Source organism: Colletotrichum scovillei (assembly GCF_011075155.1).
Source record: "Colletotrichum scovillei strain TJNH1 chromosome Unknown Contig00003, whole genome shotgun sequence".
NCBI classification, from domain to species: domain Eukaryota; kingdom Fungi; phylum Ascomycota; class Sordariomycetes; order Glomerellales; family Glomerellaceae; genus Colletotrichum; species Colletotrichum scovillei.
In genome coordinates this window covers 2461827-2483649 of record NW_023336261.1, presented here as the reverse complement: position 1 = coordinate 2483649, position 21823 = coordinate 2461827, and the positions used below count along the sequence as shown (strand labels likewise).

General features: G+C 54.0%; 6 protein-coding genes across 6 annotated transcripts; 3 read left to right on the top strand and 3 right to left on the bottom strand.

Annotated features, from left to right (window-relative positions):
* Positions 1-257: 257 nt before the first annotated feature.
* On the top strand, positions 258-2069 carry HER10_EVM0008450 (Pro-kumamolisin; the record flags this gene model as incomplete). Its single annotated transcript, XM_035477972.1, has 1 exon — positions 258-2069. The coding sequence occupies one exon, from the start codon at positions 258-260 to the stop codon at positions 2067-2069; it is 1812 nt and encodes a 603-aa protein (XP_035336304.1).
* A 4867-nt stretch (positions 2070-6936) lies between these two features.
* Positions 6937-10679, top strand: HER10_EVM0012227 (uncharacterized protein). Its single transcript, XM_035481625.1, has 5 exons — positions 6937-7934; positions 7986-8531; positions 8585-9327; positions 9384-10027; positions 10086-10679. The coding sequence occupies exons 1-5, from the start codon at positions 7518-7520 to the stop codon at positions 10442-10444; spliced, it is 2709 nt and encodes a 902-aa protein (XP_035336648.1). The 5' UTR covers positions 6937-7517; the 3' UTR covers positions 10445-10679.
* Positions 10680-11073: 394 nt separating this feature from the next.
* On the bottom strand, positions 11074-12304 carry HER10_EVM0005822 (60S ribosome subunit biogenesis protein NIP7). The gene is made up of 3 exons (XM_035475426.1): positions 11955-12304; positions 11775-11863; positions 11074-11676 (listed from the first exon to the last, which is right to left on the bottom strand). Exons 1-3 carry the CDS (start codon positions 12178-12180, stop codon positions 11422-11424), a joined length of 570 nt encoding a protein of 189 aa, XP_035336069.1. The 5' UTR covers positions 12181-12304; the 3' UTR covers positions 11074-11421.
* Positions 12305-12539: 235 nt separating this feature from the next.
* On the top strand, positions 12540-14740 carry HER10_EVM0003684 (nucleolar complex-associated protein; the record flags this gene model as incomplete). Its single annotated transcript, XM_035473349.1, has 1 exon — positions 12540-14740. Exon 1 carries the CDS (start codon positions 12632-12634, stop codon positions 14738-14740), a length of 2109 nt encoding a protein of 702 aa, XP_035335853.1. The 5' UTR covers positions 12540-12631.
* A 775-nt stretch (positions 14741-15515) lies between these two features.
* On the bottom strand, positions 15516-17181 carry HER10_EVM0000488 (uncharacterized protein; the record flags this gene model as incomplete). Its single annotated transcript, XM_035470268.1, has 2 exons — positions 15516-16936; positions 16986-17181. 2 exons carry the CDS (start codon positions 17179-17181, stop codon positions 15516-15518), a joined length of 1617 nt encoding a protein of 538 aa, XP_035335567.1.
* A 1480-nt stretch (positions 17182-18661) lies between these two features.
* HER10_EVM0011078 (uncharacterized protein) lies at positions 18662-19523 on the bottom strand (the record flags this gene model as incomplete). The annotated part of the gene is made up of 3 exons (XM_035480519.1): positions 18662-19280; positions 19353-19403; positions 19459-19523. The coding sequence occupies 3 exons, from the start codon at positions 19521-19523 to the stop codon at positions 18662-18664; spliced, it is 735 nt and encodes a 244-aa protein (XP_035336536.1).
* Positions 19524-21823: the final 2300 nt, after the last annotated feature.

The window sequence follows — 21823 nt, the reverse complement described above, 5'->3', positions numbered from 1 at the left end:
TTTGTTGACTCGTGATCGGTTTCGTCCCAATCGGCTCCTCTTGCGTTTTCTCAGACCGTTATACAAACTGGTCCTGTAATCCACATGTGCTTCTGTTTTCCCTTCCCTCCATAGCTGGGCTATCTGGTTTGTTCCTCTTCCCCCGCCGCGCTCTCTCACGTTCGGACCTCTGCGAGACACGAATGAACGGCGCCGATAATATCATCAACCCATCTTCGTGCCCCTCATAGCAAAAGAGACAAGGAAGGTCAACCAGAATGGCTCCTCTCAAAGCCCTTCTGGCCCTAGCGGCCGCCTTCACCGGCATCGAAGCCCGCCTCATGTCCAGGGCAGCCGCGCTCGCCAACGGTGTCCAGATGACAAACATGGCCGCAGACGACCAGCAGATCAACCTCCAGATCGGCATCAAGTTGCAAAATATCGACAAGCTGGAACCCATGCTCAGGGATGTCTCCGACCCGGACAGCCCTAACTACGGTAAGTACCTGACGGCGGCTCAGGTCAACGACATGTTCAAGCCAGCCGAGGCCTCGGTCAAGGCTATCCAGACCTGGCTGGCCAACGAGAACGTCACAGACGTCTCGTACACGGACAACGGCCGCTTCGTCAACTTTGCGACCAACGTCGGCACCGCGAACAAGATGCTTGGCGCTACCTTTGCGTACTATGACGTCCAGGGCACCATGAAGCTGCGGACGACCGAGTACTCCCTCCCGAACGCGATGACGGAGCACATTGAGCTGGTGACGCCCACGACGTACTTTGGCAACATGAAGTCCGACCCGGCCTTCACAAACGCCCAGCTGCCGCAGATGCCCGCGCCGCTCTCTCGCAGACAGGGTACCGGGCCCAGCGCGACCGCCAACTGCTCCAAGGTCTTCACACCGGCGTGCTTCGAGCTGGCCTACAACTACGGCGCCTACCAGGCCGACCCGGCGGCAGGCAGCCGCGTCGGCTTCGCCAGCTTCCTCAACCAGTCCGCCCGCCAGGACGACCTCACGGCTTTCCTGGGCAGGTTCCAGCTGCCAGCTCAAAAGTTCACCAGCGTTCTCGTCAACGGCGGCCAAGATCACCAGGACCCCAAGGGCGCCATCGGTGAGGCCAACCTCGATGCCCAGGTCATGGCCGCCGCCGTCAAGACCCTCCCGATCACGCAGTACCTCACAGGCGGCAAGCCGCCCCTGGTCCCCAACCTTCGCACGCCGACACAGGCAGACAACCAGAACGAGCCATTCCTCGACTTTTACCAATTCATGATGACGCAGGAGAACGAGAAGATTCCGCAGGTTCTCTCCGTCTCGTACGGCGACGACGAGCAGACCGTCCCCATCGAGTACGCCACGCGCGTGTGCAACCTCATCGGCATGATGGGCCTGCGCGGCGTCAGCGTCCTCGAGTCCAGCGGCGACACGGGCGTCGGCGCGCCGTGCCGCGCCAACGACGGCAGCAACCAACCGCAATTCACGCCGCAGTTCCCCGCGACGTGCCCGTACATCACCGCCGTCGGCGGGACCCAGGCATTCGGGCCCGAGACCACGTGGGTGGCGTCCGGCAGCGGCTTCAGCAACTACTTCAAGCAGGCGTGGTACCAGGAGACGATGGTGGCCCAGTACCTCCAGACCGGCATCCCCGCTGACGTGAAGGCGTACTACCAGCCCTTTGCTAACTTCACCGGCCGCGGGTTCCCTGATATCGCAGCCCACTCCGCCAGCCCCCCGTTCGCCATTGTTAACGCCAACAAGCTCGTTGGAACCGGTGGCACATCAGCTTCTGCCCCGTTGATGGCTGGCCTCGTCGGACTCCTCAATGACGCTAGGATCCGCGCTGGACAGCCGACCATGGGCTTCATGAACCCGTGGCTGTACAAGAGAGGTTTCAAGGGCCTCACCGACGTCACGACCGGCGTCGCCCAGGGTTGCGGAGGTACGGATTTGCAGTCGGGCAAGCCGTTGCAGGGCTCCGGTGTGATTCCCTTTGCGACATGGAACGGCACTCAAGGTTGGGATCCCGTGACGGGACTCGGCCTTCCCAACTTTGAGGAGATGAAGAAGATTGCTCTTACTAAATAGAATCGCTCTGCCTTTTGTCGCCCCGGAATGATTGGCACTTGGGAGTTCATTTCAGAGGCTGGCAAGCCTAATCGTAAATACACTTGAATTACTGTTACCATCTTATTCTCCTGATAGAAACGTGTTTTGAAATGTCAAGCTCTGTGATAGAAGTATTGATGTTCAGTAGCTTCGATTGTACTTTGTCAAGCTGACGCCGAGTGAAAGGAATTGACCACGGAGAGAATTACCACATGCCAAAGACACTTGCAGACTTCTCGCGGTCTTGCTCGCGTGGCATCTCGTAGCGCTTGCGAGATCATCCCGACTAATCTTAGCCTTGTCCGAACCGTACCCAGGCAACTTTGCCTAGTTGTTCGGGGTGTTTTTGTCTGATAGCTACTTGACCATCGCAGACGAGACCGAGAATAGATAGCTAGGCAAAATGCGAGATCAGACGTTAACAACTGGAACATCTGATTCGTCAGAATCCGACGAAAAGGAAGCGTTTGCTCAAGATAGGGCTGGGAAGCTGGGGATGAGAGACAAGAGAATAGACAGAGTGAAACAAGACTTTCTTGCTCGACTTCCCCGAAAGCAACCTAGTTTCAAGGGTCCTGCGATGCGATCCCGGGACCGTGGGAAAGGCTTCGTACGCATCTAATGAGCCCGGCTATTCTCGTCGCGTGGCTTACCTGACAGATTCGATTTCCCGAATTTGACCATAGGTCGTCTTCGAATTTCGATAGCGTGCTCTCGGCGCGTGGCAAGGCCCAAGGTCCGAGCCCCGCGCCAGTCTCGCGGATGGCTGACAGCTGAAGTCTTGGCGCCAAAATAGAGGCTTTTCAGGGGTAAATTCGATCCTCCTGAGGAGCCTCTGTGAAAATCTTGAGGTGCAAAATTTCTTTCAGTGCGGCTGTCTTTTCAGCTGGCCTTTCCGGATAAGGAGATGTTGCCGTGTTTTCTCTCGCAGAATACAGCGAACGGCACTGTCTAAGACGTGAGCGCTTTGTTGATCCGATGCCCCCGCGACGTTACGACGGATGATTCAGCCAGCTGTCAAAGTCCCATCTCGAGAGTCGACATGCTGTCAAGATGCAAGATTGCTTTTCGCCGTTTTCATCGTGTCTCTTGCTGATTCGAGTGGTTTGGTAACAACCAAGAATAGAAACCTGACCGGCACATGCAGGACGAGGCGGGAAAGGAGCTGCTGCTAAAATGACCAGAGTCTTATCATTTGACAAAGTCGATGTGATATCGACAATCCAGACCGGATGGTCACAGAAAGCAGGACCAGGCTGCGACGAGCTGGACGAATCCAACTCATCTGGGTGACCGCATTATCAATGTGATGAACTCGTCCTTGCCTGCAGTAGCCAAAAAGAGAATTCTTCCTTACAGTCGCGCGCCCTAGTTGCCTGTCTGCCACAATGCTATTCGACATCTCAGTATAACCATGTTGCGTATGCCAAGGTGGGTTCTCTCGGAAAGAGCAATGATTCAGCAGTCCTGGGCGTATTAAAAAGAAAGGGACACTAGTGAATAAGGGCCTGCCACTTTTCGAAGTTTCTGCCGGCGTTCGCGATGTTGGTCACAGCGCTGCCAGATGCCGCGAGCCTGGTCTCGACCTTTCGACGCAGTCCGACGTGGGACCAGCTAAGGTCTGAAAGGACGAAGGCTGCTCTGGAGAGTTCAGGGCTACAACCCTTGCAATCTTTCACGATGTCCTGAACAACTGGACGGCAACCCAGCTCTGGCTGAAAACTATGAGTTCGTAAGGTTGGCGAGACGGGGCGTTGCAAGGATTCGATTGGACAGTTCTGGGGCGGAGATATCGTGAACCGGGAAAATTGTATGCGGGATGGCAATAGTCGAAGACGGGATCTGCGCAGGCTCAGGGGTTGGCTAGATAGGCAGTACAGAGCTCAGACACGCCGAAAGCTGAACTTGATGCATAAGGATGACTGGTATTAGGGCTCGCTACGCGAAAAGAATGCAATTGCCACGTTCATGGTCAATTTGATAGAGATGATGCGTTGAAAGCTGGAGCCAGAACGTGTTGAGTAGTCTTTGCTCGCGAGTTGAGACAGAGACTATTCGTTCAACCGCTGGGCTGAGATTTTGCCATCCATTGTTAAGTAGCCCACAGCGGACGCCGGCAACAAGACCGCGTCCTGGGCAGTGTCGATCCAAAAGAGAATCCAGAACCTTGACTGATTCGGGATAGCAGGCCGACACTTGCGTTTCTTGTTTCCTTTCAGCAGGCTCAGCGTCATGGAGGCTTTCTTGTCAAATTCGCTCGCGTCTTTGTTGGGATTCGCCGCACCCATTGTTCAACCAGTTCGGACTGCTCAGGCCTTTAGCGCAGAATCTGGCCGGGATGGCGAAACGAATGCATAGACCCAAGTCGAAAGACGAGGCGATGATACCCAAGTGGATTTGAAGGGGCTGAGGTCATGGGAAAGACCGAAAAAGCGCCACGGTCGGGATGAATGGAAATCGGCGCGACCAGACGTTGGGAACTTCAGACCAATATTCTCCATTGTGCAGCATTGCAGCACAAACGTAGCTGAGAATCGAAATTTGGACGTATCACAGTCGAGCCTGGTGCCTAGAAAAGCAAGATAGTCGTATGCAGCCACATGGTATCTGCAGCGTTGCAGTGGGTGTTGCGGGCGAGAGATTCTGGATGTTTGATTGTCGTGACCCGAGGTGAAAAGGACCAGTAACACAGCTTACCTACCTTAAGGTAGGTAGGTACACGCCGGCCGCTTCCCGAAGAGCCCGATAGGACGCTGCGGATATGCAAATATGCCGTTCAAAGTGCATATGCTATGGCTCGCGTCATCCAATGAGACTTCTTTACGGTAACGAGTACGCAGCTAAACAGCACAATGAGCGGCTATACGTGTAATGACATGCTCGTTTCTGCAAGGCACAGGCGGGAGAGAAGGTGCCGGTGGAAGGATGCCGCCGAAGCAACCAAGACACCACCTCAAGACACCCAAGGACACAACCTCATCTAACCAAATGCAGAAACGACATCCAGGATCTGCCGCCATCCGTGACTGCGCTGCCGCTGCCTTGCAATCTGCGTGTATCGCCATCATCACCTTGGGCGGCATGCCAGCTTGCCTACCAACGTGCCAACGTGCCAACGTGCCAACGTGCCTAGCTTTCCCGTCCCTCCTCCACCCTCTTTCACTCGGGTTCCGTCGTCTGCCTCTGCCGGCTCCCTTCAGCCACCACTGTACGACCAACACATCAATCTACGACGTACATGGAATGGGTCTGGTCCATGGAGTACCTACACACAAACACTGTTTGTACGCCATACCACCCCTGGAAATCGGCAGGACCAGGCAATGTCACAGGTTCAGCAAGCCACTCTCGCCCACCTAATCTCTAGCCATCTCATCTCAATCATCCCATATTGACAATTCCGCCCGAACCTCGCCACTACTTGGGATGACGGTGGTTTCCCGTCTTACGCCCAAATGCTCTCCAGTCATTCTGCAAGTTACCGTCATGCATGGCTCTCGGACGAGACAAATGACTGAGAGCACACCATTCCCGAAACATTGTTGCATGCCTTCGTGGAAAATACCGTATTGCTCCCAAAAAGCAAGCAACAACGGGAAGCCAACTCCATTGGGGTTAACGAGGCAAGAATCCACCTCCACACCGCCAGAGGTGTGCTTCAGGTCGGCCCCGTTACGTGGTTTTTCACCACCGCTCACAACCTTCACCGTGGCTAGTGCCAAGCGGAGAAGTGCGAATGCCCACCAATCTTAGATGTAGGCATCCAAACACCCTTCTACTTCCTCAAAAAGACCGATACCATATTCTAGAGCCAAAACACACAAACCTTATGTGAGAACTCGGTCTGAAGATCGCTGTTATTATACGAGCGTCCCCCCCACCCACGACGCAGAGACAACGGGAAACCTACTGCGTAGAGAGACACTCGGCCCGGTCAGCGTTATGTCTCTCCCAAAAGTGGGATGCCCTCGCAGTCTCAGGGTTGCTCGCCCAAGTGGTCAACGAATAAGGTTACCAAGACCTCGGAAGGCCCTGCCAGCTTGCCGTGACCAGGGTTCTGGGACGAAAGAGGCTAGAGGCCCAAAATCAGTTGTCCTGCAGCTTGCGGTATGCCAATTTTAGCGCCCACAACCAACTTGGCCGGCTCAAGCTAAGTAGACGAGCGGAGGTTTTCAATGGTCAAAGACCTCTCGGAGGCTTGCTTTGCGGCAAGGCTAAGCTTGGTCAGGAAAGGACTGGAAAAAGACCTTTTCCTCTCTCGGCTGTTGATATCAGCTAGCTGTCTTGCGCTTCTCTGCTTACACGACTTCCTTGAAAGCACAATCTAGAGCCTCAGGAGATGGCCGATTTAGACCACGCTAAGTCAGGACGGCTGTGGTCGTTCCTGAGCTAGACTGCCCCATCATCCGCCGTTCTTCTGTCTCTAACCTTTTGTTTTGCTAGCATGCTGTTGATCACCAACATCGCTGGGGTTTTCTCTGGTCGGCTTCGACTATTGTGTCTCCGGCGTGGGCGAGTGCCCTGATCAACACTGTCGTTGCCGGTGTCAGTTCATAGGCAGTCTCCCGGCTTGATGAAAAGAACTTTTTCGCGATCTTCCCGTGTCGTCCCGCTTGGCCAGTGGCCTGTAATCAACTCGCATATTCCAGATCGGCATCATCATCATGATGGCATTCGACCAAGGCAACGCCGATGAGCTAGCACACCTTTGCTTTCGCAGGGGTGTTTATGGCTGTTTCTCAGTCTAACGGCTTGGCTATGCAACGCTTGGGGAGGCATCGCTCGTGCGATAAGGCCTCGACTCTCCTTTGTCGCCTCCATCCACGCTACCCCCTCACGATGGGGGAAAGCTTCTCTCCTTCTTTGTACCTGACTACCGGGTTTCCACCCAACGCACGGGTGGCGCCAGCTTTTCGAGCACCAAAGTCAGGAATCATGTAGCTTGTCACCAGTCCCATCTCAGCTAGGAGTCCGTCTTGAACGGACGACTTAGGCTTGTGGAACCCAGGTTTGCGTGCGTGGTCGACCGGCGAGTGCTGGCGAGGCCAACCGTTGTTTGTCCCCCCTCCTCGATACGATCCTTGACTAACGCCTTTCATTGCCGCATTGGAGGCGTCCATGGCCGCCCATATCGCTTTTGGCGTACTCAGCTAGACCAGACAATATTGCTCTCAGCTCCCGGTGCCCCCGTGTATGCGGCTTGACTAGACCTTTGTCCCCAGGATGGATGCCCTCCGCGCTTGCAGAGTCTCTACTATGGTCCCGTCTCACATATCTTAAACCGATTTCCCGTCCCCCTGAACTACTGGTTACCCTGACCAACACTCATTCTGTTCGCTCACAATCAACCATCCTGCTCTCTCTTCACCTCAAGGCGGGAAGTGGTTTGACCAGTTTGTGGTTCGTTCGTTTCACAGTCTCCACAAGATGAAGGCTTTCAAGACCTACTTCACGCCCGACCAGGCGTCGGGCCAACCCGCGGCCGAAACGTCGAAGCCGACTACTTTGCAACCGATTGCACCGCAGCCGAAGCCGCAGGCGGCCGAGAGACCGGCACCTTACCGGACACACAGCGCCAGAACATCCGCTCGACAGTCGACGGTGAGCTTGGCGCTCACTGCCGGTATGAGGGACAAGCATGCTAGCAGTATCATCGATCTCAGGGCAGATGTCACGGTCCACAGCATCTACCAGGACCAGCTCAGGAAGATGTATGCTTCGGCGTGGAACTTGGGTGAGGGTGTTGTTCTCAAGAAGGGTCGGAACGATTATGTCTGCGCTCCTCCTCAGCTATCCACTGTACCCAATGGTTTCTTCGACATGGTTACCCAGCTGAATGTCAGCGTAAGTACTCACAGGCATCGTCATAGTAGTCATTTCTAACCACCTGCTTAGTGTGCCATGACCGTCAACACACCTGTCATCCAGTCCATCATTCACGGACTCCTGAACAGCGGTGAACCCTTGAACTCAATTCCTCTCGCTGGAGGCTTGCAGCTTCAAGTCCTCCAGAGGATGACCGATCTGCCCAGATGTCAGAAGCATCACTTTGCAGCCTTCATTCTCGACCCTCCCGTGCTCACCGTCTGGGATGATGATGCCAACAGACTGCATGCCCGCGCAGAGAGCCTGGAGCACATGATCATCTCCTACATCTGGCGTAACGAGGGAGGTGATGAGGAGGATGGCGACGAGAAGAACGAGAAGCAGGCCGGCGTCAACGTTGAGGAACTCTCGCCTGCCGCGCTTGAGGAAGCCCTCAAGGCTGAGGTCAGACCAGTCCGACTCACCAGTTCTATCATGGTTTCGGCGGCGCTTTGCTTGTCTGTGGCGTGCTTGGGTCTCGGTTACCGTAACCTGGCTTTGGAGTCCACCATCGACGGCAGCTACACGCGCTGGGCACTTCTCGCCGTTACCCCGCTTACGCTGTTCATCAGTCTTGTGAGTATTGTGAAGCTGAATCACATATTTGTCATGAACTAACGCACCGCAAGTTCTTCTTCTTGTCGATTTCCGGAAACATCTTCCAGATCCTCGGTCCCATCTCATCGGTTCACGCAAACTCCAAGAACTACTCCGGCAAGGCACCGCGCCGCCTTGGCCCTCACCGTGGCGAGCTTCCCCACGTCACCATCCAGATGCCCGTCTACAAGGAGGGCCTGAACGCTGTCATCAAGCCCACGGTTTTGTCTCTCAAGACTGCCATCTCCACCTACGAGATGCAGGGTGGCTCGGCCAGCATCTTTGTCAACGACGACGGTATGCAGCTCATCAGCGAGGACGAAGCCTCGGCCCGTAGGGAGTTCTATGAGGAGCACAACATGGGATGGGTTGCTCGCCCCGGCCACAACCCCAAGCCTACAGACCCCAGCGTTCAGCCTTTCATCCGCAGAGGCAGATTCAAGAAGGCCTCCAACATGAACTACGCCCTGATGACTAGCAACAAGGTTGAGGAGAAGCTCAAGCAGATCAACCGTGGAAGCAGATGGAGCCAGGATAGTGAGGATCAGGCCTACGAGCAAGCTCTTGCTGAGGTTCTCGAGGAGTCTGAGGGCCGAACTTGGGCTGAGGGCAACATCCGCATGGGCGACTACATCCTTCTAATCGACTCTGATACCCGTGTTCCCCGCGACTGCTTTTTGGATGCTGTTAGCGAGATGGAGGCTTCTCCCGAGGTTGCCATCATCCAGTACACCTCCGGTGTCATGCAGGTTTCTGACTCTTTCTTCGAGAAGGCGTAAGTTGATTCGAGCCATCATTCCCACACGCACACCAGCTAATCTCTTTTCACAGTGTCACATGGTTCACGCAGATGATTTACACTATGATTACCTTTGCCGTCGCCAACGGTGATATCTCGCCCTTCGTCGGTCACAACGCTATCCTCCGCTGGTCTGCTCTCCAAGATGCTGCTTCCTACATGGAGGATGGCTACGAGAAGTTCTGGTCCGAGTCTCACGTCTCCGAGGATTTCGATATGGCCTTGCGTCTGCAGACTTCCGGTTACTCTATCCGTTATGGTGCCTACACTGGTGATGGCTTCAAGGAGGGTGTCTCCCTCACTGTCTACGACGAGTTGGCCCGCTGGGAGAAGTACGCCTACGGATGTAACGAGCTGCTGTTCCACCCCTTCCGTTTCTGGCTTACTCGTGGCCCCTTCACGCCTCTCTTCAGACGGTTTGTCTGCTCCAACATCGCCTTTTACAGGAAGGTCACCATTCTGTCCTACATCGGCACCTACTACGCTATTGGAGCATCATGGATCCTTACCTTGATGAACTACTTCCTGACTGGATGGTTCTTTGGTTACTACGACAAGTACTACCTTGATTCGTTCGCCATCTTCTTCTCCATCATCGTCGTCTTCCCTCTCGCTGGAAACGTAGCCTTGGCTGTGCTCAGGTACAGACTGGGCCAGAAGTCTCTCCTTGGAGCTCGTAAGTTTTCCTCTCTATTTCTGTATCGACACCAGGCAGCTAATCTTTTCATATGTAGTCTGGGACAACTTCAAGTGGATGCCTGTATTCACCATTTTCCTGGGCGGTATTTCGCTCCACGTCTCCAAGGCTTTGCTCTGCCATTTCTTCGAGATTGACATCCAGTGGGGCGCCACTTCCAAGGAAGTCGAGAACTGCAACTTCATCGAGGAGATCCCCAAGATCATCAAGAGCTTCGCGGGCACGTTTATCTTCACAGCTCTGGGAATCGCTCTCATCGTCTGCGGATACTACGTCTTCCCCGTCCAGTGGCAGATTCGCTACTTTGCGACCATCTTCCCCGTGGCTATGTCCATCTCTTCGCACTTCTGCCTTCCGGTGCTCCTCAACCCCGCTTTGATGAAGTTCACCTTCTAAACCGGCACTCACTTTACGCGACCACTTAATGAATATACCATTCACTTTACTTTAGAAATGGGAACTATAGACGGAGTTTAATTTGGCAGAAAGGTCCTCCACGGAGGTATAGACTGTTGATAGCGTTCTGGATGGGTCTTTTACTCACTCTTTCCTTCCATCTGGTCTTGATGATGACGAGCATCGTTACGGACACAGCATGATTTAATGTTTTCAATCTCTATATATACCAGGCATATCTATAGATGTGCAATAAAAGATGATACCTAAAATCATATTCAGTACAGAGGTAGCGCCTTTAATCCCAATTGCCAACTAAGAAATCATCAACTTTGCATCCAACTGTTTGCTTGATAGTCTTTGCGAAAGTAGGACCGGGATCAACAAGCCAACTCTAGGGCAGTGTTGACCATCAGGTTTAATTGTTCAAATCTGCGCTGAATTAGACACACTCGCAGCTACAGATCTGTTTCCGGACTCGATATCAAGGGGCCGTATGGTACAAGGCAAGTAGATTATTAAGATCCCAGCCGACGCTACTGGCCGTGAGAACATCAAGGTCGTTATCAAGCCATCGCATATTAGACTCGTTGGCTCCCCCAGACCTCGTGCAAAGAAATATGATATGGCAGTCGATGAAATTTCGCAGTATATGCTAGACAGCAGGTCTTCGCAGGCCCAGATCTTGGAGAGCCCTAAGCTAACGACAGCTAACTGCGTATCCTTCCCCCAAAAGTAAAACGATCAAGATTGCCCATGACCAACAATCACAGTAAAACGCCGTGTAGAAAATGCCCCGCCGTTCTTCAAGCTCTTCTTTTTTTGGTGAACCCAAAACGCCGTTCCAAATGTGCCAAACATGAAGACCCAGAGGGTATCGAGAGCAGCAGCAGCAGCGCAACCACCACGGCCATTACCTGACAACGAGACCCCCCACACCCCTCCTCTTTCAATCTCTCATAACAAGACCGACCCATCTAACTGTTCGTCGCAAAGAGGGTATCTTCGTCACGAAGGTACTCGCCGGCGTCGGATTGCCTGAAGCAGACGACACCGGTGGGATCGAGACGGCGCGCCTCGGCCGTGGAGCGGGCGGTGACGCCGAAGCCGAGGGGCTTGTCGTCCATGGCGTAGACGATGACGCCCTGGTGCTCGGGGCAGTCGTCGGACCATCGGCCGACGTGGGCCTTTACGATGTTGCCACCGTACAGGAAGGGCATTTCTCCGTTGGGCTGAACGATTTTCTCCCTGTTAGCATGTCTGTCCCACTGTACATGCTTCCTTTTGCGGACTCGCATCGAGCGAATTGCGGGTTTGAAGTCTGACATACCTTGACCCAAATCTTGTATCTTGCGTGCTCGCTGAGGACGGGAAGAGCGGTTACGTGCAGACGGAACTTGCCAGTCTTTGTGAACTTTCCTATATTGCGGAAAAGGGTGGGTGGTTAGTCTATATGTACGTAGAGCTTGACTGGGAACATGTGGTTGGATTTGCGCGCGCAGCAACATACCGAGGCAGATACCGATGCTGAGAAGCTTATCGCGGGCGATGCTGGTCGCAAGATTGGCGACGGAGAGGCGCACATAGTAAACACGGTCCTTGATCATGCGGAAGACGTAACGATCGGGCTCGGGACCGTTGTCGAGCGGGGCGATGAGGTTCTTCAGCGAGCTGCCCATGTAGCTGGCCAGCTTGTTGAAGAGGGTCTCGGTCTCTTTTTCTGTGAGGGGACGCATCTTGGGCTTTCTGGTGGTGTTGTGATTTCGATTCGATTGTGCTCGGTTCGGTGTTGGGGTAGTCGAATTGGGACTCGGCGAGTGTTGGTGGACAGGATCTTTTACAGTAGAGGTGCCGTTGCCGAAAGGTGGGATGCAGGTGCATCGTGATGCGAAAAAGGTTGGAGTAGCGGCAGAAACCCAAAAAATTTCGGGCGGTCTGAGGGTGTTCCGGGGTTTCCATTGGCTCAATGGCCAAAACCTCCACTAAAAAGTTCTCGATGGTCCCTCTTCCCGCTGTTGGCGGTCCCAGGGTCCCCAATTCAATCCCACCGTATATTGAGAAATCTCTCTTTCAGCGAGGACGAGAGCATTCTGAAGACCAACGAAGCGTCGGATACCACCAACCGAACTCCTTTCGAACTATTCTATTCATTCCGATTGACATTGCAAACATATTTATTGTCCTACAATGTCTTCTAGAGCTTCAAAACGCCGCAGGCTCACGCCGCCGCCCGACGACGAAAACGACCACACTGGCAAGTCGTCCAAGAAGATCCAAAAGTCTTTCTTCAAGAGCGCTGCCGGCTGGAACCTCGAGCAGGACTACGAGAGCCGCCCGCGCAAGGGAAAGAAGGATAAGAAGGAGAGCACCCGCCTGCCCATCAAGACGGCCGACGGCCGCCTCGAGCAGTACCGGTCCCTGCAGGGCGACGATAACAACGACGATGCCGACTCGGTCGCGAGTGACGGCGAGTGGCTCGAGGGTCGTGAGGACGAGGAGGCCACCGCCGAGGCGGCCAACGAACGTCTGCGCCAGGATCGTAGGAAAGAAGAGGAGGAGTCGGATCTGCCCGAGCCCGTCCAGATCCACCAGGCCAAAGAGGAGCTCGCCAAAATCGCCATGGCGCTGAACGAGGATCCGGAGGAGAACGTCTCGGCCTTCAAGGCCATTGCAAAGATCGGCCAGTCGCGCATCCAGGCCATTCAAAAGCTTGCGCTGGCCACCCAGCTCGCCGTCTACAAGGACGTCATCCCGGGCTACCGCATCCGGCCCGTCGCCGAGGACGCCCCCGTCGAGAAGCTCTCCAAGGAGGTCCGGAAGCTGCGCGCCTTTGAGCAGGCCCTCGTCTCCGGGTATCAGGGCTACGTGAAGGAGCTCGCAAAGTGGGCAAAGGCCGATATACCGACCACGAGGAAAACGGGGCAGAGCATCTCGAGCGTCGCCATCTCGTGCGCCTGCACGCTCGTCAACGCCGTCCCGCACTTCAACTTCCGCAACGACCTCCTCAAGATCCTCGTCAGCAAGCTCTCCAAACGCAAGATCGATGCCGACTTCCACAAGTGCCGCCGCGCGCTCGAGACGCTCTTTGTCGACGACGAGGAGGGCCGCCCCTCCATGGAGGCCGTCTCCTTGCTCGCCAAGATGATGAAGGCCCGCAACTTTGGCGTCGACGAGAGCGTGCTCAACCTCTTCCTCCACCTGCGCCTGCTCGATGAGTTTGCCGGCAAGGCCTCGCAAGACCGCGTCGACCGGGAGCGCGACCCGGGCGCCCCCCCGCCGCAATCGCGCAAGAACTTCAAAAAGGAGTTCCGCACCAAGAAGGAGCGCAAGATGCTCAAAGAGCAGAGGGCCATCCAAAAGGACATGGAGCAGGCCGACGCCCTCGTCAGCCACGAGGAGCGCGAGCGCATGCAGTCCGAGACGCTGAAGCTCGTCTTTGCGTCCTACTTCCGCATCCTCAAGATGCGCGTGCCGTGGCTCATGGGCGCCGTGCTCGAAGGCCTGGCCAAGTACGCCCACCTCATCAACCAGGACTTCTTTGGCGATCTCCTGGAGGCCCTCAAAGATCTCATCCGCCACGCCCAAGAGGACGCAGAGGGTAACAACCATGCGGACGACGACGACGAGGAGAACCAAGACGAACAAGACGACGACGATGACGACGACCTCGGCGGCGCATCCCGCAACACGAGCCGCGAAGCCCTCCTCTGCACAGTCACAGCCTTTGCCCTCCTCGCAGGCCAAGACGCGCACAACTCCCGCTCCGCGCTGCACCTCGACCTCTCCCACTTCGTAACCCACCTCTTCACCTCCCTCCCCTCCCTCTCCCTCAACCCGGACCTCGAGCTCACCTCCAAATCCCTCCACATCCGCCCTGCCCAGGCCGCTGCCACGCGCGACAACCGCGTCAACCTGCAAACCACCACCGTCCTCCTCCTGCGCTGCCTCACGGCCGTCCTCTTGCCAGCCTACCAGATCCGCTCCGTCCCGCCTCTGCGCCTCGCGGCCTTCAGCAAACAAATCATGTCCGCGGCGCTGCACATGCCCGATAAGTCGGCGCAGGCCGCGCTTGCGCTCATGCAAGACGTCGGACACACCCACGGCAAGAAGATTGCCGCGCTGTGGTGCACCGAAGAGCGCAAGGGCGACGGCAACTACAACGCCCTCAGCGACAGCGTCGAGGGAAGCAATCCCTTTGCGACGACGGTGTGGGAGGGCGAGCTTCTGCGGAGGCACTTTTCGCCCAAAGTCAGGGAAGGTGTCAAGTTATTAGAAAAGGAGATTAATAGCGCATGAGGACGAGGATGAGGATGACGTGTAGTTGGTTTGGGGCATCAGTCGAACGAAATCTAAAAAGGAGTTGGGAAACATGGGAAAAAGTGATAAAAAGGGGTTACCTTTTTATGGGTGTTGCGGGCTTTGGCATTTAGAGACCACGTACATATTACATACACCGCCCATGAACACCGGAGCCGTCTTCAGGTTCGATCTTGATACCTTTTAGTAGTGCCTTTATGTCTCATATTGAATCAAGCCCTGGCATTCATGGAATCTTGAGAAACTGTGGATTGACTATCTACCTAGACTGCCTGTGAGGTATCAATCCTGAGCAAAGTGACCTGGGCAACGGACTACCTAATACCTCCAGACGCATAGGGCGGCTTCTGTACGAGATATCTCGTTCCGCTTCCCCAAGTTGAGAAACCCCCAAAGCCAATATCAAAGTCAGCCTTCCATCATCATCTTCATCAAAAACTCTCTCTGCCTCGTTGAATCCCCACTATCTTCCGACGATGATGCTTAGTGGCGTCCTCCATGCCCCCTTCTCTGTAGCAGCTCAAGGTCTTGCCGCTACAAGGCATCATTGAAGAGTGCTGAGAGAGATCAGAGACGTTGTCATAACTTCAACAATCTGAGGATACGGCTGCGGAAGTTTGCCTATCCATATCGTGTCCATTTCCTGTCAAACTAGTGCCCCTCAAAGGATTTGCAATTGTTGCCCGATCATAGAGGAGCAACAATTCAAACATTCCAGAGTTGGCGACGGTGAGAGATGCATCTCGATGACGATCTAAGCCCACATCGATTCGTTGATGCCTCTACGGCGGCTGACGGCCGGCTGTGGGACTGGAGCACCAGCCAAAGGAGGACCAGACGAGTTGTTGAAGGCGACAGCCGGACTGTTCGAAGCGCCGGGCGGGTTGTTCTGGTGGCCAGATGAATTGATCTTCCGAACGGGCACACTGCGCGGGGGGCCGGATACGCCGTCCGAGTCCTTCCATTGGAAGACCTGGAGATGATCGTCGGGGTCATCTACAATGGCAGGGCTAGCGCCGAAATGGAGAGGGAATTGGGCAGCAGCCTGAAGCAGCTTGGGACAGTCTGGGTTCGAGTGCTCGTGTAGGATCACGTTGACCGCGAACTTGTTCTTCACTGCATCCGACGCGCCTTTCATGTGAGTGAGGTCATGATCGCCGTCAGAATCCGTGTTGTAGCATGAAGCCGCCAAGCCAATAATTGGGTGGCTTCTCTTAGGGCAGTTGCAGTAGGGTTCCTTCATCTGAGGCTCCGCTGCTTTCTTTTCGTCGGTTGTCTCCTGCTGCTCAATGAGGGACTGAGTGTTGTTGACCATTCCGAAGTGAGCATCAGTGGCGGGCACAGCGCCAGACTTGTTTCCGACTTCTTGAGCCATGCGAGCGTGGAACTCATGGTGGCCAGGAAGTTCCCGGCCACTTTCGAGCTGCGCCAGAGCCCATTCGACGGAACCGAACTTGAGCTCTGGCTTACTAGCAGAGGTCTCAGTCTTCGTGGAGGAGGAGGCTTCAGCATATTGCTTGTTGTGAACGGCTTCAGGAAGGCGAGGAACCTGTCCATTGTGATTAGACTGCGGCTGTGTCACCAAGTCAATGTCTTCGGCAAAAAGAGCGAAAGCCTGGGCATTCAAGTTGGAACTGGCAGTAGTTCCCACTCCGCTCATATTGTTCTGCTCCCTGATGACTTTCGCCTCGTGAGCGATCCGCAAGCTCTTCCCTAAGCCACTCGGCTTCGAACGGACAGTCGTCTCAGGAAGGACGACAGCCTCACTTTTCAGAGAAGGCGGAGGGTCGTTAGATTGAGAGACGGCTTGAGCGTTTCCGGTAAGGGCGACTTTCGACGTCTCGGGGTCATCAATTTTGGTGACAAGTATGCTTGACGAGGCACGGCTGGTCGGACTCTCCTTGGGAGGAGCGGCAACCGGACTGAGCTTGGGCGTAAGCCAGCTGGCGAGTTGCTGATTGATTTCCTTCGGAACGTCAGAGCGAGCAGGAACCGTGTTCGCGGGAGTCATCGGCATCTTCGGCGTCACAGGCGTCGCGGGACTAGTCTGAGGAGCATTTGCCAACCATCCCGCGAGAGTGGGATCGACACGAGTGACGGCGGAAGGCTGGGCTCTGGCTCGATTGACTTCCGGCTGCGTGAAGACAGCACGCGAAGATGAAGGCATAGGACGGTCTGCGAGGATTAGCAAATCGAACAATGGTCGCTCAAGGAGTCAACTCACTCATCTGAGCCGGAGGAGCATCGTATCGAGTAGGGGTTGCTCTTCCAATGCCGCCAGGCCTGCTACCACTGCCGCCATCATTCATGCGTCCTCGTCCGCTGTTCCTGCCCCTGCTGCTGCCTCCCTTGGCTTTGCTGAACTCCGCGGCGAGAGCTCTTGCTGCTGCCATCTGTTCAGCCTGCTTCTTGGGGTCCATGTTGGCAAACATTTTGGCAGCACGTCCTCTGTAGCTGATGTGTCGGAACTTTCTCCAATAGATCTCTAGTGACTTGATTAGTGTATAATTCCTCCTTGCACCTGGCTATAGACCAGGATATTTGCCGATCAATGGTCAATGGTGTAGAAGCATTCGGCAAGCGCAATGCAGAAGATGTAGAAAGTGTCGAAGTCGAAGATTTTTCGGCACAGAGTGTCATAACTGTGAAAGACGTAAAACCAAGAAAACGCATACGCGACATCAAGCTCGTTATCCTAAGGAAGGGGCCTTCGTAGGAAATTGCCCCCAACCGAGTAGATGAAAGTTGAAGGGGAGAAATGAAGAGGATGTTTCGTACTGACCTTATCTAGGTAGACCCTTTTTCTCTGCCTTTTTTTTTCGTTGCTGGAAAGAGGAAACTCGTCTGTCGGTGTCCTGCTAACTTCGGCGTCAATGTAAATGTTGGCTGAAGACGGCGCCCAAGGTGGGAAACCAGATATGTTTGGATAGAAATTTGGGTAGGTAAAACTGACGAGCGCTGAGAAGAGTAGTCGAGTGCAAGGACACGAGACTGTGTATGAGATGTAAGGTAGAGAAGGAACCTTACCCAGTGGTCTAGCGAGGAAGGATAGCTTGCCTTGCCGACCTGGGAAAAAAAGGGAAGGTAAGGTTGCTGGAGTAGGTGATCTTTGAGGAAGGTAGGAGCTTGGGAGAAAACCGAGGGGTCAAAGGCAGGTGTAGGTGGGTTGCTCTGGAAGGAAAAGATCAGAGTACCTGAACAAATAGGATTCATTCGGCTTAGGGCATAGAGGAAAATGAGATGGCAACAGATATCGGGACGGAATCGTTCTTTGGGACGGTTGCTGGGACAAGTATACGGGACGGAAGAAATGTTTCCGTTGGGACGGTGTGAGGACTATCACCGGATGGCGTTGAAGAATAGAAGGATGCTGCTCTACTTGTCTCATAGGGCCATCGATCCATGTGGGAAGGCTTGGCGGGCTGCTGGGCTGGGCGAGAAGAGCTAGAACATAACTGCAGCAAAAGTAACAAAAAAGAGGGACCAGAGAGCTCTTTGTTGGATATCTGCCTTACCTGGCACTCGTCAGCTGCGGGTCATATTGAAGAAGGAGAAGAAGAAGAACTATCTGCTTCAGATATCAAGCAGGAAGCCGATATAATGCCGAAGCACCTCTATAGGACAATCTTCCTTACATTCGTAGGCGTTGCCCTTCCTCTTCATGAGTGGATTGGGGAAAGCACATCACTGACAATCAGTCCCCCTATTTACCTCGAATATTTGGCATATGCATACCATCAAGTAAGAGCCATTTCAGCGAGGGGAAAATGGCCAAATCTCGGTATCCAAATTGGCAGGTCGACTTGCATTACTGGGCAAGCTATGGGTATCTCATCGCCATGTTTATTTCTCGATAAAAACGCTCTCAAATCGAGCAGAAAGTTGGCGTTTCCTATTATCTCACGCCTTGCCGCTCTTCTTGGCCGGTATCATCTTTTCTTCCACCTTCAACTGCGTGGAACGGTAGACAGCATCCTTTGCCTCGTCCAACCAAGCGACGTAGATAGGCGAGACGTGCTTCTGAACGTAGTCTACCAGCGCCTTCGACATGGGGGCGCCGACCCGGATCCCGATCGACGAGACCCTCGGGATACCGACGGCAGCGCTGAGTTTCTCGCCGCATGGCTTGGAGTATCCGACCAGTCTTGTTGCAGACGCTGGTGCAGCGGTATTGGAGGCCACGGCTACCATTTGGGGCAACTGACAGTTGAAGGCCGATGACTGGCCGGAGCGGGCAACGAAAATAAGGGCATACGGAGCAGGGGGGACTGCCGCCGTGCTGGCTCCATCGATGTCTGGCCCTGAGGCTTGCTGCGTCGATGCGAGTCGTTCGAGGTTGCGGGTGATGCTTGCCAGACCAACGTCGACGAAAGAGGCGATTTCTGGCAGTGATGGACGTTCGCTCTTCTCGGGCTCCTTGCCAGCAGCTCCTTCTTCCTTTCTCTTCCTTTTGGCGGCCCGTTTGCCTTCCGAAGGCTTAACGTGCCTTTGACGGTGTTGACCCAGCGGTGTCAACAGACTGTGTGTCTGGTCAGCTCAATTTCAATGCAGACACGTGCCAGGAGCCCGAGTATGAATCTCAAAGACGTACCTGCAAAGTAACTCTAGAATGGCGTCTTGATCTTCAAAGGTGACCTCGGGCCTGCAGTGTGTAAGCAATTCTAGTACGTGTATAGACCCGTCAAAAGCAGTCCTACCATTGTACTGCTGAAAATGGTGTGTCAACTGAATGCACCAACTTTTTTCGTAGTTGGTTGGCCATTTTGATGTCTTACTCAACGTGACTAGACGTCACGGTTGGTCGTTTGAAATGCAAGTCAAGAACCCGAGCCAAGAGCGACTTTCCGGGTGTAGCAGCCGAATAGAGCAGATGGGTAGAGCGTAATGGTAGCCCTGTGAATTTCAGTTGCAACTGAGAGACGTTGGATTTGACGGTCCACTAGAAGTAGTTTAGAGGCTGGCAAACCAAAACTTGAGAGTTGGAGTTGAGTGGCTGATGCTCGAAAACTTCAAATCATGGAAGGGTATTGGCCTTGAGGCCTGGTCGATGCTTGTAGGAAACAGCAAATAATCGAGTTGAACTTGGCTTTCCCAATGGTAATAAATGTAGGAAGAGGTGCCAGGCATTCAGTTGTTGGCCAAAATACACGGCTGGAAGGATCAATACCAACACTTGCTAGTCGTTGCCCAAAGAAAAGAAATAAAGACAAAAATAAAACTCGTCAGTCGGAAACAACAAGGGGACTAAGGTAATTGGCTTTAGCGGCCGATAGACAGATAAGCGAGGTGGCACTAGCGCCACATGATGGATCATCAGAGGGGAAGGAAACAGATGAACGGGCATTAAAAGCTTCAAACTTTGGAAGTTGGAGGGTGATGATGAGTCGGACCAGGAGCTTGTAATACGACTGAAAAATAGGTAGTGACAGAGGCCGATCCTTGACTCGGGCCTCTGGACGCCCTCTTGAGCTCTCTGAGATACCTAATCCCAATGATGTCGATGCGTGCAGTCGGCTGTATGTCGACGTTGGGATCGTTGAGGCGAGTTTGCATGGACATGGGCCGCTAAGGATACCGGCCCCGCATGAGCTCCAAGCCCCTCGGGGAGCACGGACAGACAGCTGCGGATGGAAGAGCCGGGTCGCGCAAGGGTCGCCGAGAGGCCGAATGCGACGTTGAGTTGTGACCAAAGTGACGGAAGCTTTTCATGTGTCATCTGGTCGGTTCCGATACGAGACTGGACTCAAAGAGAGAGTGCTCGTACGAGACGACTCAAATGTCACAATGCTCCGGGCTGGGTCGAAGGGTGCTCTACCTAGGCATTTTGCCCTGGGCGCACCCAAGGTCGCCGAAGTGATAGCAAGCTGGGACTCCGGCTGATCCCGTACAGACGTTCGTACCTTATGGATGGGACTAGATCGGAAGATGGAGGAGCCCGGCTTTGGGTTGCTGCCTGCTATGAGCAGCCGGTGAACCACTCTCGCCCAAAGAAATACGGAGTACTCTCTGTCGAGATTCATGAACTCCATTCTATCTCGTGCTCTCCAATGGACCTCGGCACTGAAGACGATGCTGTTCGAGCTTTCATAGGCGCATCTGAACATTTCAAGTAGTATGGATTGACTAACTCTGGTCAGTGGACGCTGAAAAGTGATTATGATATTTTACGGCATACCCTCGGCCAAAATTCCTTTGGCGCATTTCCAGGGCTCAGGCCGAATTTAGAGATACGAGCACATTTCACTTCAAGTCGCATTTGGGCGTTCGAATATCCTTGACAAGGTGCACTAGTGTCAACGTCTTTGGGCTGGTCACTGGTTGCTGTACCTGAATGCATTGATCAATGACAATACCTCATATTTATTTGTCTCACGTTGCTGGAGTATGGCCATTCCTTTCTTTACCTGGATGCATTTCGTGAATGAAAGACCGAACTTTCTCCCTAGGAAGAGACGAGAGCCCAAGTTTTAGTAAATACAATTGACCGCTACTTGTTTCTATGTAGCATCCCATCCTTGTCCTGTCTATTTGTGTGACTTGAGTTAGGCAGGTACAGACTACAATTTGATCCTCCCTCGCCCGTGAGCCACAACCTGAGGACCGATTGTAGTTTCATTACCTAAGCAGACTTGGCGCTTGTCTGGTGCCAATCCATCAGATTGTGATTGTTGTTTCAAGCAAAAGATGGAATGTCTTGGAAATGTAGCTATCACGATTCATCGCAAAGCAAAAACAAGGTGATGGTCAGCAAAGAGAAAGGCTGCTTGATGTCGCCGTCACCTTCCATGTGTTGCGAGAGCTTGATGTGCAACTTACAAGGTACCTACCTACCTACGTCTAGAAGGTCCCGCCATCTCTGGCTGTCTCCACTTTCGTCTCTGGTGCCTCAGGTACCTTGCTACCCTGATTATTCGTTCTGGTAGGTAGGTACCTATTCTCCTCGAGCTTGAGCCACACGGGCACCAAAGACCTCGCATTGCACCAGCACCCCACCCCGCACCTATCATCTCGAGGATCTATCTTATCGTCCAAAAGCTTCTGCCAGCACCTTATCCTTAACCA

Coding starts and splice junctions, on each gene's coding strand:
- HER10_EVM0012227 (XM_035481625.1), top strand. CDS start 7,518: ATGAAGGCTTTCAAGACCTACTTCACGCCCGACCAGGCGTCGGGCCAA. Junction 9,328..9,383: donor GACTCTTTCTTCGAGAAGGC/GTAAGTTGATTC, acceptor CTCTTTTCACAG/TGTCACATGGTTCACGCAGA. Junction 10,028..10,085: donor GAAGTCTCTCCTTGGAGCTC/GTAAGTTTTCCT, acceptor TTTCATATGTAG/TCTGGGACAACTTCAAGTGG.
- HER10_EVM0005822 (XM_035475426.1), bottom strand. CDS start 12,180: ATGCGTCCCCTCACAGAAAAAGAGACCGAGACCCTCTTCAACAAGCTG. Junction 11,864..11,954: donor CAGCATCGGTATCTGCCTCG/GTATGTTGCTGC, acceptor TCCGCAATATAG/GAAAGTTCACAAAGACTGGC. Junction 11,677..11,774: donor GATACAAGATTTGGGTCAAG/GTATGTCAGACT, acceptor AAAATCGTTCAG/CCCAACGGAGAAATGCCCTT.